General features: G+C 39.4%; 1 protein-coding gene across 1 annotated transcript in view; it reads right to left on the bottom strand.

Moving 5' to 3' along the window:
- KCNH5 (potassium voltage-gated channel subfamily H member 5) overlaps positions 1-18,992 on the bottom strand; it is a 161,571-nt gene that overhangs the window by 94,736 nt on the left and 47,843 nt on the right. Inside the window, exon 7 of the mRNA XM_074821617.1 lies at positions 5,904-6,333. Coding sequence (XP_074677718.1) covers positions 5,904-6,333 — 430 coding nt within the window. The remainder of the gene's footprint in view (positions 1-5,903; positions 6,334-18,992) is intronic.

An 18,992-nucleotide genomic window follows, 5' to 3' on the forward strand; every position in this document is an offset into this window, starting at 1 on the left:
GTCAACTGCACCGCACAGCTTGGTGTTGTCAGCGAACTTGCTGAGGGTGCACTCGATCCCACTGTCCGTGTCACCAACAAAGATGTTAAACAGCGCCGGAGAAGATGACCATGAAGAAGTAAGAAGCTGCTTCATCCCTCCCTCACCAGGCCAAATTCTGTAGAACATTCAAAACTTTGACAAGGCCAACCTGGCAATAACCTGCAAGCAATCCTTCCTGCAGGTTGTCACCCATCTCTCCAGCCACTTCACACTGATTGCTGTGGAAACATCCTGCCTGCCACCTGCCAAATGCAGTTTGAAGGTTACATCTGTATGTAGCTGAAGCAATTAATGGCTCACCAGAGGGGCCATGATCTTTATCAAAAAGATTTGAACAAGGCCCACATTTTAAGAAACTGTAAGAAGCAGCTCAAAAATTGGCACAAGTCCTCTACTGCTGAAGAGGTCAATCTATTCTGCACCTCCTGGACAGGTGGTACAGAGCCATGTCTCTCCCATATCCCAGATTCCTGCAAGAATGGAAAATGCCCTTACACAGGACTGACTCTTGTAGGACACTCTTAGAGCAGGACTGGATTTCAACCAGCACTAAACATTCAAGCCTACAAATTCTTACGAATGTAAATCCTTCTCACATTACTATCTGTTGCTGTAAAAAATATGATTTAATCTACATTACTGGTAGCGATTTTTGCTAGAAGGTGCTATCTTACACATACATTTTCCCCGGGATCAAAAATTAAATCCTATGGACTCTTGGGATTGCTTGTCTGGAAGTCTGCCAGACAAGTGCTTTCCTACAATTACACACTGTTGTGTCAGTGCGTGGGCTTAGCCACTGCTTAAAAAATTTACTAGATAAACCTCCATGATTCATACAAACAGCACTCAAGTGGCTAACTACCATATATTGGCAGGGAACTGACTAACGTTACTTGAACAATGAAAGAACCCACTTGAATAATGAATTAGGTTTTGGCAGATCAATGGAGAGATGACTGACAGCCTGCGGCAGTCCATGTCACAACTCCAAAACAAGAGCTGAGCAACTGCAAGGGAGGGTGCCACAAGCAACCATAAGCTTTTCAGCATTGTTCGCCCATTGCTCAATATGGGAGGCTTTAGAACTAGAGATGGCTCAGATGAGAGCATCTCACCTGATCTCAATAGAAAAGAGCATGTCCTATTCTCTCTGTTTAGTAAAATTAAAATCACAGGAGGGTATCAAGAGGAACCTACCAATGCTCTCCTTCATCAGCTCTCCTCTGAACAACAACAACGTGAGGTCAAAGTGACAGCAATTATGTCTGTTTTCTTTTCCAACTTGCAAATCATCATCCTGGGTATTTTCAAGATGAAAACAAGAAGTCAGCATTTCAAGCCATGAAATTAGAAACTCAGTTTTGGAAAGAGCTCTCTAGAAATTGCTCCAGCAGCTGGCAGAAATGACCAGTTTTCCAGAGAAATTATCCTGTACAATCACAACAAATTCTTCTGCTCATACACAAAACCAATTTGAATTAATAAGACTGTCTTCACCATAGTTTAAAACCAATCATTGAAAAATAATATCTCCCCCACAACCACCTCCCCATAAATCTGTAAGTAAATAGAAGCCAAAGCAAGCTATGCATATGAGATAGAAGTATCTTCCTAAAGCAAGACCAACAAAGCATCCTTTCTCAGCTCTTCTGGGGACTGATGGATGGCTAAGTGATTCTTCTGGGACTTTCACACCCTGAGAAACAGTGAAGTATTTAACGTTCATTGACACTCCTGCCTTCGATATCTTGTTCCAACCTTCCCATGCAGCAAGGATCACGGGACCATTTCAGTGACCAGTGGAATATACTGGATTTCTGTTACTGCTTAGATGAAGTATGCACTGGGTCGGGCCCACTCAGCTGGACAAATAAACTCCTGTAAATGCCATATTTACGAGGCTAGACTGACTCTGCAATCTGCTCTATGTCATTCAGAGCAACTTCATGGTTGCACATGGAGAAGGGAAAACCAATTGCTCCAGGTTATACAAGAAACATGCAGAAGTGTATCAGGGACCTTTTGAGCTGCAAGCTGGGAAGCTGGCCACTTTTCTGCCAGCGGAAGCACAGGAGGGAAGAAGGCGTATGGCAGTACACAAAGTCTTGTCATTTAAACATTCACACTTGTTTCTTCAGAAAACCCCATCTCTCCTGAATTCTGCAAGCTGTTTCGCCCTGCCATATTGCCACCTTCCCCAAAATGCCTTTTCCCTCTTACAGACTTTCTGCTCACTGAAGTCCTGGCTGTGCCGAGTTGCAAGATAGTAATGGTGTACAAACCAAACGTATCTTTCTGGCTTCTTTCTTAATACATTCCTTTTTGTGAAGGGCACAAACACAGTTAGTTTTACATTTACATCTTTGTCTGTGCTGCAGAAGCCTAAAACCTGCCTGTGAACAGAGCTAGAGCAACATGCAGCAGCAGAGATTGAGTTTCTTGCTAGAGGCTGTGAGCTGACAGAAGATAATGGGAAGTTTACAAGAAAGGTCCTTCCTGAATGATGAAGGATTCCTGGTCCATTCAAAGGATCCGACAGACCTACCTATTTGTTATGTTCTGTGCAGTGAGGAGATGAAATGACCTATATCAACAACACAAAAGGAGCTGCAAAAATCAGATTTTTAATGCATATTCAGCAACTCTAGGCAGCAAATGCAGAATAGGTATTTAAACAATAACCCTTGTAAAAACCTTGCCCCCATGTCATAGGATGCTTTATGTTTGCTATTTTTAGCTTTTCAAATGTCAAGAAGCAACAGAAAAAATATTGCTGAACAGCACTGGACACCAAGAAAAAGCAAGTGAGGCAAAAAGAAATCTGAAGTAAGCTCCACAAGATGAGGTTAAGTTATTCATAGCTCTCTTTCCTGTAAGACAGGTGATGTATTTCAGTCTACATATCCCACCCAATCTGTCCTCAGTGAACAACCAAGTGACAAACTGCCAATCACACTGAAAAGTAGCCCCATTCATCTGGATTTTCCCCGCCACTGCCCCGCACTGAGCAATGCTTTATCAGCAGCTACAGAATCTTAATTTGGCTATTTTTAACAAGTGCATCATTTTGTAATCCTGCCCACCAGAAGGATTTGCAAATCTCCCCAAATACTTCTCCCAGGTCCTGATAACTTTGCCAGTGTGAATAGGAAACTTCGGGCTTGCAGAACAAGCCACCGCTAGCTGACAATGCAGTGAAGATTTTCTTTCATATCTGCAGTTTGCATGAGTAGGCAGCTGGGATTGTGATGAATTACTATCTCTGATTCCAGTGCTAAGTTTAAGACGTTTATTTGGCACAGTCTGCTAGAAGAGACACCGTCAATATCAACTATTGGTATTAGCAAACTTCTTCAGGAAAACTACCAAAGGTATTTCACAGTCTCTCTCTGCTTATAACAGGAGTTAGTTCAAGGACCAGAGTTTTTTATTGATTGAACAATAATTGAATTTTGCTGAATGTTTATCTCAAAACACTGTTTCAAAAGAAAAAAATGAAACATCTTGTTTTGAAAACAACTCGAATGTGTAATTTTCAGTTCTTAGTTACACCTTTTCTTGGAGCCAAATCCTTTTCCCAAGCTCACTGGCCACTTTGACTGCCTGAGCAATTGCATTTTGCATTGGCTATTTGTTGTGCCTTCCTGTCCCTGTACACTTTGGTGTACAGACTGTCATGTTCTCAACAGCTGGCACTGCAAGCATATTTACACAATCCTATAGGTCTGATCTCTTTGCAGAAATATTGCATGCATAAAGCCCATGACCAGTATCTTCTAGGAAATTGGGGTATTTTCTAACCAGTATTAACCAACCAAGCAACTCCTTTAGATTTCAGGAGCAGTCATCATACTGATGTGCATGAATTGAAAATCTTCAAACCTTCGTTGATATCCTTGCAAAAGATTCAACCATTTAATCATAATTGAGCATTTTTACACTTGAAAAGAATTTAAGAAGAAGGTTTCTGCTGTCTGTAGCCTTCCTGCATGCCACAATGCTCTTCACCCCACTCACAAGAGAAGCACATTTATTTTGATGGCATTCTTTTTATGCATTAAGCAACTTAACTGTCCTTTTGCCATGCTTCTGGCATTTTAGATTCTACTTCTGACTTTGCCCAAAAGCCTATAAACCTACTCACGGTTTTCCAGCTACTAAGCTTACAGACACCACTTACAAATTTGACATGTAATAATTTTGCAGGTAACACTTATGAAAACTATTAAAGTCAGCCAGTGGCACATACACAGACTACTGTAAATATCAACTTTGATACTATGTGTATTCCCAATCTTTAACATGTGTTTCAGAGATGAAAAAGCAAGAGTACAATCCACCTAGAACAAATACAAAGGAGGTTACAAGAGCCATTTCCTTTTCATTTACTGAGGCCATGTATCCATTTTGTTATTACTATCATTAATACTATAATTATTATTCATTATGGTTTTATGGCTCTCACTCCACCCTAAATCAATTACCACAGCTGCTGAGTTCCTTGTGTGGGAATGTCCTCTGCAAGGCAATAGAAGTCCCCACAAAAGACAAGGGAAGTAAATATTACAATATTTAAACTGTTCTATATCCACCTTATTCTCCAAATCCCCAGCCTTCTGTAAATACCACAAAGCAGTTTCAACAAATGGCTAATCAGCACCTATAGGTTTTCTATGGCCTAGCTGCAATAGCTCATTAATACTCTAACTTGGGGATTTGCTTTTTATGGACTTCGAAATGTTCTGAAACACATCCACCCATCATGTAAAGATGCTGTTCAGCAGAAATTTCATTGCTCCGTGCTGCAAGCAGAGTCCTAAAACTGCAACCTCTCTTTTTAAAAAGCATTAAAAAATCTCCAAACAAATGGCTTTAATCTTCTAAAGACCTAGAAAGACTGTAGCAAGAAAACTTCCTTTTTATAGTTCAGTATTTCTCTGAGATAAGCTCAAAGTGTTCGCTGAGATAATTATCAGAGAGCTTATGCAGATCTTATTTTCAAAAGGTTTTGTTTGCTCTTTTGTTGCATAATTGCTTAGTGTTTGTATGGAGCTCAGAAAATAGAAAGCATCAGAGAAATACCAAGAATTATTTATTTAACAGAAAAATAATTCTCAAAAATGATATTAACATTTTCAGCAGTGTTTACTATGTTTTGAAGGTTTCTGTTAACCTGGAGAGCTGCTCAGCAATCTAGCCTTGGCAGCACATGAAATGAGAAATGTGCCTTACCAGTACTGTTTTTAGACTATTTCAGTGGAGCTGCGAAACAGCAGGAAGCAGAGAAAAGGTGCAATACAGTGCTTATGATTTCCTTCATTTCTAGCTTTGCTGGTGGCAAAGGTCACCGCGTTCAAGAGATAAAATCAGGACTTGTTTTAAGTCAAACCAGTGCCATAAGGTACATAATCACTTTATGGAATCACTAATGTTTCGAGAATTGGCTAAAACCACTTCAAACATTTCCAAGCCTGTGCAAGTTTATAAGCAAAACTCAGTCAGACTACCCGAATTTGAATATATGTTGTAACTTTTAACCAAATTCCAGCCAAGACCTTTCAAAAATGATCAAATCCATCTTTCAAGTGTAAAGAAGAGGCCCTGAACTCAATATAAAATTGTCATTGGGCACACTTATGTACATACTACACTTAGTCTCGTGAACAATTTAAAAGATACAGCAACTACACAATTTCAATTCCTGTTTCTAATAATTCCAAGTTCATTTCATGATTCTTTATAGGTACTTCAGATCTTTTAGGATGTCAAGAAAGCTTACAGCAAGCATGCTATGCAACCATCATACTAGCTATGTAACTACCTTTTGCTTAAACACAATAAAATCAAATTCTACTTACAGCCAACCATCATCATGGCCACTGAAAAAATCTTCTCTCCATCAGTCGTTGGTGCTATGTTTCCAAATCCTATTGTTGTAAGGCTTGTCATGGTAAAGTAGAGAGAGGATATGTACAAGGAGTCTTTACTGGGTCCTCCTTCCCACTGCCCTGAGCCAGTGGTGTTGTATCGATATGGTGTTCCGATACTCAGTGCCAATTGGTAGAGCCAGCTATCTGTTTTGATTGTATTAGTGACTTCATCTATAACTTCGTAGTCCCCGATGCTGTACCATATGCAGGCTAGCCAGTGGGCCACTAGTCCAAACACACACACCAACAGTACCAGTACAGCAGCACCATATTCCAGATAATGATCCAACTTCCTGGCAACTCGACCGAGTCGTAGAAGACGCACCACTTTTAAGGAACTGAAGAGGCTACTGATCCCCTAGAAAAGAATACAAATCGTTATTTCACCTGAAATATCCTGCTGGTTAACACAGAAGGCTATACAGCAATTTCTGCATTTGCTTTAAATCTTTCTATACAATTTTTCATGCCCCAGATGACAAAATAAAAGATCAAACCCTCCTCCCCCTCCAGTACTTTTGTCCTCATCAAGGTAAATCAAGTTTGGCACTCATTAGGTGGATAAATTACTTTGCTCAAGCTCAGTCTTTCCAAGTAACAAAAGAGTTCTGTGGAATCCAAAGTGAAAAATGGCATGTTTATCACAAAAAGGAGTGATCCAATACTTTGCCAGTTTGAAGTAAACAGAAGACTCTGCTTTGACCTCAAGGAGGTCAACTGTGGTGGAAGAACAATCACAGATGGAACTACACCATCCAAATGGAGTCTTCTCAAAGCTTCTCAGAGAACAGTATTCTATTAAATCCAAGCAGAGGATTGTTCTTCTGGCCAAAACGGTGGTCCACCTACTTCGACAACCCTCAGGACTAACAGATGCTCAAGAGAAACGTCAGAAAGTAATTGTAATGGGTAACTACAGAGAAATCTGCCTGTTGTTCTTCTCAATCACCCGAGAGTAGCTGGGTAACTTCCTCTAGTCCAACAGTCTCCACCTCATATTATCCTTCACCAGAGCTAATATAACTCTGGATGTTTTGTTATTAATAAGAAGTCTCACTGACTGAACATGGAAGTAACAACTGTGGGCACATCACCTGTCTGAGTGAGGGCAATACAGACCACAAGGCACTTGCAAGAAAACCACATGCCTTTGCATATAGGGCTCATTTCCTTTCTGATCAACAGACATTACAGATATTTTCCTAAAGCAAGTATTTGTGCATTTGTTTTTTTTTTCACGCAAGATAAATGAAGTAAGAATAAATGGAAGTACAAATATTTAGGGAATAGAAGCACAGGGCCCATCAAAAAGTTAATAGAAACATCTGAGAGGGAACAAGAAATGTGTATGTCCTCCTCAATGCACAAATGGTTTGCAATGTATTTTAATAGGGTTTATAGATGCAGAAAGAGAAGAAAAATATGTTCCTGATCTATTGCAATCCCATGATATACCTAACTTGTACATTAAATTAATTAGTGGCTCAAAATAGAAGGTTTGTAAAGGAAGGTTTCTAATATAAAACATTCAGAAGCTAAAGACATTTAATTTAAAGTAGAAATTAAGACATAGAAAGCAATGAGGCAAACATTCCCAGTTACTGTGCCAAGATTAAATTGCCCTTTTCTATGCATCATTATCAAATCAGTCTAGTCAAAACACTGCCTAATTATATTATCAAACAGTAAAAGACTAGAGTTTCTGGAGTCTTCCATACCAGAAAAACATTAATCTCTTTTGCACCTCTGCTTCTTTTCACAACTAACGTTTGAAGGGTAACATACATCTGATATTTCTAGATGTAATCTGTTTGACAAAGTTCTTGTATGCTTTTCAAATCTTGTTGGAATTTGTTTCAGATCCTCAAATCCTCAATAAATTGAATTTCTATATTTGCATTCAAGCTCTCATGATGACTAATACCACGGAGGGAAGTGGAATTTTCCCATTTTGATTTCTGTATTTTGGATTTACACAAGACAAGGTCTAGTTTATTATTCTATTTCCATCTAAATGTATATCTACTTATTTGTTTTGGGATATATGTCTGTGATGCACTCTGAACCGCAGCTTGTCCAAAAACCTGGAAAGTCCCTTACAATGTTCATTACACAATGGACGGGGCCAATGGACTACTGAATGAGGGTCACACCCTCATGAAACAATATCTACATTAGAAAAGAAAACTACACAGTAGTTTAATAGTATATTTCATGAAATCAATCTGCAGTGGGTTTCAGTGAATTAACCCCAATTCCGAAAGTTTACAACTTGCTGTGAAATCAGAGGGATGAAACAGCAGGATGGTTTTTTGTAGGATCAGGTCCTATTTCATTGGTCAAGGAAGAGATACAAATTATTTCCATTTTACTTAGAGAGACACTGTTCATTACCAAGATTAAGGCTAGGGAAGGAGTTATAGACCTGGAATCTAAACTTGGGAGTCCCCTTTTTGTACCCAGTAGTTTAAGTTTGTCCCAGTGGCAAGGCTTACACTGCACTTTCTACTGCACAAACCCAAACCGAGAGTCAACCCTTGATCGGGAGAGTTTACAGTCTGACACTCCATCCTCCATCAATATGACATCTTCTCTCTCTAAGTCACATGGACAGTTTAGCAGTTGTACAACTAATATAAAAATACAGCATTTATTTCAACATCTGGGAGAAAGTTTGTGCTATGGGGTTTTTTTTACTAAGCACAGATAACAATCACATCTCTTCTGCATAAAACAAAGAGAAGTGTTTCAGTTTAGCTGATATTGGAATGTATTCTTCCAAAGAGTAATTCATTTAAGGAAGTTTCACTGTAGGTCTTCAAGTCAGTTCTGTCTGACCCACTACTTTAAGGCTAAAAAATCAGATATATATTGAGCATTCACATTTCATGTCTAATCTTGAAAAACATGAAGAGAGTATTGGAAGCTTTAAAAGCCTATTCCATAAAACACTACCTAGGAAAGACCAATTAAGCACATAATAAATGAACATGTGATGCATCGCACTGTTTTAAGTACTGGGTTGGCTCAAGCTCGTACCTTTATACTTAAAAAATCGTCTGACAATAAATGCACAATTGTTAATATGCAAAGCTCTGCCTAAGATTCAGCAACGATCTCTTGGGTGGAAATTATGTGAAAGACTAACTGCCTTGAACTAAGTTTAGGCTATTAAGAAATTCAGTGTTCTAAACTGAACTGATTGCTGACTGCCTTTAATTTAATTTGTCTTTTAACTGTATTTATGCTCCATAATGCATATTTTGGAAACCCTTCTACAAAAGGATGAGCTTCTGCTCCAACTGAAGTCACCTCAGCACTCAAGGAACAGAGAGGTGATTAGAAACCTTGAATAGAGCATGTAATCCCATTTGGTACTAGCATGGTGTAAATAACGCATTTTTTGATACCGAAGATCCAACCCTCTGGGAGAAGCATGTGTCACTATTACCATATTTAGTCAATTGGGCCTGTTGTCTGCAATATCTGCTGGTCTGCGTTCTCTGACTGAGAATATCTCATTATGTTATGAACCAGCCAATCCTGTCCCTTGAGGTTTTGTCTAAATATATTGGATCGTGTCTTAATCCGACGAGGACATTCAGCTTGATCATCTTCAATCATCTCAGCTGTAGAAATCTTTTAACTGAAAAACCACCAATCCAGAGTTGCACTTTGTGTGTCAAGTTTGGAACCAAATTCCTATCTGATACATATCGTCAACATAAGTATTAAAAGTGTGAGTCACAGAAGACGTTCTCAGTGACTTCTAAGGCCACTGGATAAGGAGAGGACATGAACAGTAGCTTTGAACTAGCCCTTTTTGTACTGCCATTTCTACTTAGTAGACAGCTGAAGACACCACAAAAGATGCAGACAATGTGAAATTTATCCAGAAAGACATTTTTGAGGAATGGATGTTCAACTTTGGAATTAAATTAGCCATTCATGATTAAACAAAGCCCACGTCCATTGACATAAGCACCTTGCAAAGTCTGTATTCTCAAATTCTCTTGATATTCTAAGAAAGGAAATTCAGTTTGATAGTGGAGGCACAAGTGATGACAGCACTCAGTCTGAAATGCAGAGAGACCACTTCTTCCTATTAAAATCACCTGAATCTTGCCATTTCAGATTCTAGATGTTACCACATTGTCAAACTTCAGTCTTTCAGGATGAAAGAAGTGTCTAAGCTGTGTGTCTGCATCTGACTAAACTTTCCTGACCACAAGGCTGAGAGAGATGTTTCCTGCAATTTCAATACATGCCATGGGAACAGACCTCTGCACCTCAAACAAGAACAGGGAGCTAAGTTCTCTTGTGCTTAATGTATCCCTGATAAGCCAGGCAATAGGAAGGATGAAGCTGTCAAAGTCATGTTATACAGGGGTCAAAAGCCAAACATGCAGGAGGATAAAGGGAACACTGTCACCAAAGGGAAATGAAGGTTAACAAGTGCAGGAAATTATTCAAGTTAGTATTGAGTGCCAGAGATGTCCTCCTAAACCAGGAAAGAGAGAGTGGAGTCTGTTCTACACTGAAGGAGCAACAGAATAGCAGAGCTGCATCTTTGCAAAAGATGTAAAAGATTTAATCAGCTGGTTACTTGCTAATCTGTCTTTTCTGCAGTAGGAAAGTGTTGCATAAATGTTTAAAAAAAGTAAAATAAAAACAAAACCAGCCATTATTTTCTACTATCTAAATATACTAAAATCTGCTTAAGCCTCAAAATTAAATCCCAGTATGCTGAAATGGTAAATTTGTGCTTTTTTTTTTTGCTGTTAAGTAACAATGTGTTTTTAACTCTAGGCACTTTTTCGATTAGACTTCACTCCATGATTTTTTATTTATTTGTTGATAGCTGTGGGCACATATGCAACAGCAACAAAAAAATGAAACATGCATTTTAAATATGTTCTAAAACTGAAATCCTCCCGGCTCTGAAAAATGGGGATTGGTACTGCATCATTTAACAGAAGACACTGTCTTGGAAAAGGTCAGAGGAAAGGAGAAGAAAAGAATAGCTTTTCACTACGTTTTGATGTTCAGCACATTGTGGTTTTGAAGAATTTATGAAGTGGCCAAGAACCAGAGCTAGGAACCTTTCTATGAAATGCTGTAGGGCATGTTGCCACTGCAGTCAAAGGTGTGACTGCAGTATATACAGACCTTAAGTTAAATTTAAGCTAATATGCTTAGAGTTGCTAGATGCAAGGCAATTACAGCAACCTGCATTCAGCAAAACTAGCCATTAAAGTGATCAAATCCTCTGAGGAGTTTGCAGCCCAGGCTGAGCTCTTTATCTCCGTGCAAGAGCAAAATGCTTTTGTGTAAGCTGAGCTTGAGCACACGTGCACAAGCCACAAACACACCACGACTGAGCTCTAACCACCCTCCTGGGGTGGGATTCATCTCACATAATGCTGCAGCCTTACGGCCAACCATCCAGTCTATGTGAATTGTCCCTGGTGAGTGAAGAGAGAGGCATGTCAGAAGAGTGATTCACCCAATCCATCTCAGACAGCCAGGGACAGGATGAATCACCTCCTGGAGCTGTCTCTCTCCCCTCCCACTGAATATAAAGAAGCTGAAGCCTATCACTTACACAGCTTACAGGAGGGGAAATTAAACCCATCCTTAGAAATCTGGATAGCCCGGATCTGGGCAGCTTCCAAACCTGTATTATGTTATTACAGAGATAGATATTACGGAGCACTGCCTCACAATGTGAGACTTATCTTTCTCAATATAAGCTTGGAGAATAAATGCTATTAATAACCGTAGGCTGAGATTTTCTGCAGATGCAATAGCATGCTTATTTCTTCATTGAATAGCCAATTACTCCACAGAAAGTGATGCTACATTACATTTGATACTGATAGGATTTTGCAGAAGTCCCCATTGGCTTGAAGAAAGAACTGAATCAGTTCATGAAAAAAAACGAATAATCACAAAGTAAACTGGACTGGGGTTCTTGATCTCAAAAGGGCAAAAGCTGGTAAATTATAAATGACAGTATATTGAACTATAGGCAATAACAAGTGAAGACAACTGGACTGTGAGAGATAGGACAGACAGGCACCTGGCAGCAGAGAACACCTGGGATAATAGCTGTGTATTATATCAAAGGATAGGAAGTGGGGGGTCATTCTTGAGGTTGTATTGGATAGTGTGGTACTTGAGCATGACGTAAGTGGTATGGAATAAGGTGTGGAGAATGTGCTGGGTTTGGCTGGGATACAGTTAATTTTCTTCACAGTAGCTGGTATGGGGCTATGTTTTGGATTTGTGCTGAAAACGGTGTTGATAATACAGAGACATTTTCATTATTGCTGTGCAGTGCTCACACAGAGTCAAGGCCTTTTCTGCTTCTTACCCCACCCCACCAGCGAGTAGCCTGGGGGTGCATGGAAGTTGGGAGGGGACACAGCCAGGACAGCTGACCCCAGCTGACTAAAGGGATATCCCACACCATAAGGCATCATGCCCAGCATATAAAGCTGGGGGAAGAAGGAAGGGGGATACATTCAGAGTGATGGCGTTTGTCTTCACAAGTAACCATTACACATGATGGAGCCCTGCTTTCCTGGAGATGGCTGACCACCTGCCTGCCCATGGGAAGCAGTGAATGAATTCCTTGGTTTTGCTCTGCTTGTGTGCATGGCTTTTGCTTTACTAATTAATCTGTCTTTATCTCAACCCACTGGCTTTCTCACTTTTACTCTTCCAATTCTCTCCCCCATCCCACCGGCGGGGAGGAGTGAGCGAGAGGCTGTGTGGTGCTTAGTTGCCAAATGAGGTCAAGCGACAACACTTTATAAAGAACATTAAAACAAATACCCAAAGATTCTTCACATTCATAAATGAAAAAAGAACAGTAAAAGTGATGAAGCTGCAATGAAGTAAAAATAATCCAGGCTTGGGATAAAAATTAAATTAATTCTTAGCTTTAGTTTTCAAAGATGATGTTGATGTTTTCCAGAAAAGCTAATGCATCAGGAAGGAAATAAACAGATACATTACCTGAACAAATGTTAAGGGAAAGAGTAATTAGAAACACTGAGATAAATCAAAATGCAATCACTACAGCAATAGGTTTGCTAAGCTTAGGTTAGCTGGGATCTAGCCAAGTTTTCCTGATAGCTTTCTCTGATATACCCCATTTTCTAAATAAAGGAAATGCAGTATTTCAGTAACACAAGGGGTGAAATTATTAGGAAACACAGAGAAAACAGGCACCACAACTGGGATTGTAAGGTGACTGAGGAACTTGTGAAAAGGATGGTAAAATGGAAACCGTTAAAAGGAAATCTAGCAAGGGTTACAAGTGGCAACTCTCGGTAATTTCGTTGGTTTCCTAGTGAAGTAAGCAGAAATACTATACAGTCACAAAATCTGCTGATGGCACACCTTTGGAACACACTGTCAATACAAAGAATAACCAGGTGAGAATCAAGGAAAATGTGATAAAGTTTAACAATACAGAGCATCAAAGCATCCATTACAGGGCAAATTAACAAAAATTTCTACAACTACAAAGATCTTCAGCTGCAGCTGAGAAAAAAATATTTGGGTATATTTAAACCCACAGTGACTCAGAGCAATCAGTGGGTTGCACTCACAGAACAGGTTAATCCAGTTCCAGTATGAGTGCTTCCACCGTCAAGAGGAAAAGCCAAACCCCAATTACAACACGAAGATTAATTCTCTGCCTGGAGTAATACGTACAGCTCTGCCCTAAAGTGATGTATTCAAACTTAACACCGTGCAGAGAGAGGCAGCCGGAATAGCCAAGAAAATTTTTATAAAATTTCATAAATGAGGTTTCTGGACAAAATCAGTTTGCTTAGATTAAGGAAAGGAAAATAGGCTTGTTTATGCAGGGGAAGGGGGGGGATGACTGTTGTTCCTAGGCACATCGAGGAGATAAACATGAGAGAAGGAAAAGAAATACTTAACCAAGAAGGTTGGCACAGGGGCAAATGCCCAGACTGCAAATTAAGCCAGATTTGCAGACAACATGAATTAAGGCAGATTTTGACCAGTTTATCGGAAGGGTGATATGATGAACCTGCCCACCAAAGCCAGTGACTCAGTGAATCCCTGTGAGTTTTACCCCTACTATTTTTTTTCTGCTTTTGTTTTTATCCTTTGAAAAGTTGAAGTGGGGCAAATACAGTCTCAAGGGGAGGATGCATCTCATCTCAGCCTAAATTATACCATGGAGGGGTCTGCATCTGAGCTACTCACACTGGCGTGTCATTACAGTCCATGGTGAGAAATAGGCATTTCAGGGAAGGGTGATTCCTCAGACCTGTTTTGGAGATGCATCTTGGAACATAAGCAGCCATATCCTGAACATGCCTGTATCTCCTTGGGGATTATGCCTGGCCCCATGTTTCATCAGATGAATCCCATGCTTAGTACATTTTGAAATACAGTCCAAACACTTTATTTAAGAAGCATGGGCAAAACTTTCATTACCTTTCCCTCCACCAGAAGTTAATTATACACAAAAAAATTCACCCAAATGAATCACTTAGCTGATTCTGCAAAGTCAATGTATAGCTCAGCATTTGGTATTGAAGCAGCGAAAAAGGCACCAATTTTGTAAACCTCGGGCAATCTTCACTGAGCAGTTGTTACATGATCATACACAACATAAAAGAAAATAAAGTGCCTACAAATTTTGGGAAGAACTGAAACAGTGAGTCTTGCCAACACGAGGAGGTGAGACTGAAGGCACATATCCAGAAGGTACTATTCTATGCAGTGCAGGAAGAGTATCCAGGAGGACATATAGGCTATTTGAAATTTAAACAGCAAATCATCCCCAAAAGAAATTTTTGTGCTTAGCTACTTAAATAGAGCTTAGTTCTAAAATCCCTGGTTAGCTCCTTAATGCTTCTTTACTGGAGTTAATGTTAAAATAAATCTTTCAACACATCTCAGAAACCCTTCTTTTTAGGTAAACAATTAACGTAATAAAGTTGCATAGTTACAAATCAAAATGCTGGAATGAGAAAAATAAAAAAGCAACATTTCTGATTCCACTTTAAGAACTGAATTTAGGGTTGCATTGAATTATGTAAATCCACATGGAAGTAAGCTTGTGCAGAAGCAAAGACCCTATCTAGATCCTGGGTCAACAGAAGCAGAACCTGTTTAATACTTGACCCTGAACCATTGGTAGCAATGGGAGCAGTGACTGCAGTGAGCACAAAACTGAGTCCTTACAGCAAAATGAAAGCAAATAGGTTTTCTCATGCAGTGTCTGAAAGGACCTCTAAATTTATTGCTTGAGATTTATCTTTTTTTTTTTTCCCAGAAGGATGGGGGATCTCTTCATCTTTTTCCCCCCCTCTAACACAAATGTCAATAAGCTATAACATTATAAATAAACTTCTAGTGAATTGTTTATGGCACAACTATATAATACATTTCAAACAGTGAATAACTGAGGTTATAAAAAGAAAGGCAATTTCAAAATATTTCTTCTAGATTCAAGTTAAGGGGGATGTGGCATCTTGCACTATTTATTTGTTAGTGCATCAGTGTGCCCAACCAGGGAAAAAAGAGGTTGATATTGTAAAATCTGATGATTCTCACTTAGGGAAGGTGGACAGAGGATAAAATGGGAGGAAGACAAAGGTGTGTCACATTGGTTGGGACAGTTTCTGAGCAGGATACTGAACTTATCTGATGACTTAATGCCAGCAACAAACCACAAATTTCCTATGCCAATACAGGTATAAAAAGAGAAGAAACATCTAGAGAGAGTAACCTGAGCTGCAATATTTCTGCAACTACACATATCCCTGACACCAAGGGGTGGACATAACATCAATCCAGTGTTGTACAAAATAAAGACTCACACCGAGTTACAAAGCTGTCTCACTAGTGAAACTTCACTAATTCTGGTATTAGCCATGCAGTTCTTTTCTCCAAGGCTGTACCTTGGCTCCATTTTGTGCAGAGCAATTGCCTGTCCCTAAGCCTGCGACTCCTTTCCTCCCATTGACGGCTGTGTACAGCAATCTCAGTAATGTGGATTTGCACCACTCCCATCAGCATTATTTCAGTGAGTATCTGACCAGATTATTTGATTTGCCTCGTCTCCTTTGTAAGCTTTCACCTCCTCTGCAAGAGAAGGGATCACGCAGGACTCAAAGCTTCCCTTGAAAGTACTCCACACACAATTTGCCCCAGTTGGACTCTGCATCACTTAATACGGCTCTGACTAAAGATTTGATTTAAAAGGCTTGTACCCAACATCTGCTTCCCAGTAATAGACACAACACATTAAAAAAAGGAAAAAGGGAAAAAAGACCACTGAGACATATAATTAATGTTCAGTATGCCATAATCCGCATCAGAGCAGTGCAGCACGAGGCTACCAGGTCAAATCCATCTTGTGGGTCAACCCTGCTTGTCCTCCCACCACCCCTTCCACCGACTCCGGTTCAGGGCCTTCTTTTCAGTTGTCCCTCACATCAAGATGACACTTGTGTCTCCACAGGGAAACTTGCAGAAATACTTCAGACCATGTATAGCATTAAAAAAGCTGGTAATTAAACAGTGGCAGAACTTGTATAAAACCTTAGCTGAATAAAAGCTAAAGAGACATGGTGCAATTCTGCAAGTGCAATAGGGGTGATAGGGGTGAATATGCCTAAGGTGGATATGTTTATATTTGGACATCATAACCAAGTCATTGTATTATTATATTGCAGTTTTCTGCACACTACAGCAGGATGACAGTATTCTTCATATTTAATTGCCTTCCAACTGCATAACAAAGGGGAAAATGCCAGGTCCCTGGCTTAGTGCGTCTGTCATTATGTTGCTAGGAGTTTTCATCATAGTTTAACACTTGGCTGCAGCTGGGATTTAGTTCTGGGAATTATTTTCTCCATGTCAGTCACCTAGATTTAAGAAAGGTAGCTAGCCATAGACTTTATTTCAGAGACTAAGCCACACTCTTGAAACACACCAATTTATCTTTAACTTGCATATGCCACTCAGTCCAGGGTCCATAAACCTTTCTTCAAATACCTCTAGAAAAGGAAATGTTTGCAGTAAAGCACTACAGATGTGAATACGGCTAAACTAGTTGTATCAGCTTTTATTTGTTTTCAATTTACAGACGTTGCTATTTTAGCTGCTATTAATTGCAGTGATGCAAAGAAGTTTCTGCCACCATTGAAATAGATCGATAATAGTAATTAAAAGAAGATTACAATTACAAGGATTCTATGCCTTAATATGTCCTGCACAGATCACTAAATTTTAAAGGCCATTGGGTCATCTAGTCTTACATTATTAAACAACAGATAGAGAACTTCAGAGTTTTATGTCATTTAAATTTGTCTGCTTTCACTTCCAGCCACTGGCTCATGAAAACTAATTTTTGCAGAAAGGATGGTCTTTTACACAACTCATTTGAAAATGATCTATTTGGCTATCTGTATGGACTATCCTAACATCTGGTCCCATTCTTCGTAATATGTGCCATGTCATTTTAGGGCCATGTTTCTGGCAGAGATGAGATCAAGCTTCTAGGTTTTGTTTCATTACAAACTCAGAAATTCATGAATTTCAGTCAAAATTTCAAGAAAATAAAATAATAAAAAAAAGAGACCAATATGTTTCCAAATATCAAAGGGGGCTTTTTCAGCTGTATTTAACACTTAAATTGGGGAAGCATTTTCCATTTGGCCAAATGCTTGCCCATCTACCTAGTCTTGGGAATATTTGTTCTATATACTGATTAACAGAGGCTCAGAAGCAGCCCTCAGCAGCACTGTATCAGCATGCCTCTACCTGAGTATGGGTACCCAAGGTCCTTCCAGCTCCAGGTACTTTCCCAGGAGCCAAGCACCTGCACAACATCCTGTTTTCCTAGGGATGTAGATCCATGCATTTGGTTCCAAAGGGAGTTGTAGCATGGTTTGACCATATCTGAACAAGCAATGGGATCAGTGTCCTCAGGCACACTGTAAACCCATCTGTTGACAATTTCAGCACAGTGTGACTCTGATAATTGTGACTTGTGTGGAAATTATAGTTAACTAAGCTATAGCCACCTTTTGGTAGCCCAGACTGATAGAGGTTGGATATTTATCTCTCTTTAGTAGGCAGAACACATATAAAGGCTAAGCCTCAAGATAACATAGTTCTCTAGCTTCAAAAGTAGGGAGTCATGAATTTAGAAATACAAGTGATGGTGCATACAGCAATGGAAAGAGTTGTTACATACAGCAGAATCGCTTCATATAGCTCCAAGACAAAAATCAAACTTACAGTCACTACATACCCTAGTAACAACAAGAACTCATATGATGAAAATCTTTGGATCCAAACACCATATCCCCCATTACCCCAAACCTTTTTTCTTTATTTTTTTAATTTAAAAGAAGAGACAGACAGACATGCACTTTTGGATTAAATCTGAAGTTTCAGAGAACACTTACTTTAAAAAGAAAAAATAATCAGCCTAGTTTCAGAGACTCAGCACACATCCTCCATTCTGGTTCATACTTTGAAAATTGGCTCGATTCCTCAGTATGTTATATAGTGTCCCTTCTCACACTTCTATATATGAAAGGTTTTCTGTACAGCTTTGGTTTAGCCAGAATGTATTTCAGTGCAAGTAATGTTTCCCAATTAGAAAAGATGCCATACCATTTTCTGATTTCTAGGACTATCTTCCTATCAATTTTCTTAAATAAAGTACGTATCCCACTAAGGATTCCACCTTCCTCTCTCTCAGCTCATTTTTCTACAGCCTACTTTACCTTGTTTTCCTACCCTTTCAATACCACTTAGCCACTTAATTCCTCATCCGTCACATCAATTTAGATCACTCTATGCTGTGCAAGTTATCTCTCTCTCATTATCTTACCTTTCCCCCTCCTTGTCATGCATCCACATCCCCCTGAGCAGACTGTAACAGCCTGGCTCTGTAACTCCAGGCATACAAATTTACACCTCTAATTCTGCCTCAAATCATCTTAA

The sequence above is a fragment of the Strix aluco genome, chromosome 4 (assembly GCF_031877795.1).
Source record: "Strix aluco isolate bStrAlu1 chromosome 4, bStrAlu1.hap1, whole genome shotgun sequence".
Lineage (NCBI taxonomy): Eukaryota > Metazoa > Chordata > Aves > Strigiformes > Strigidae > Strix > Strix aluco.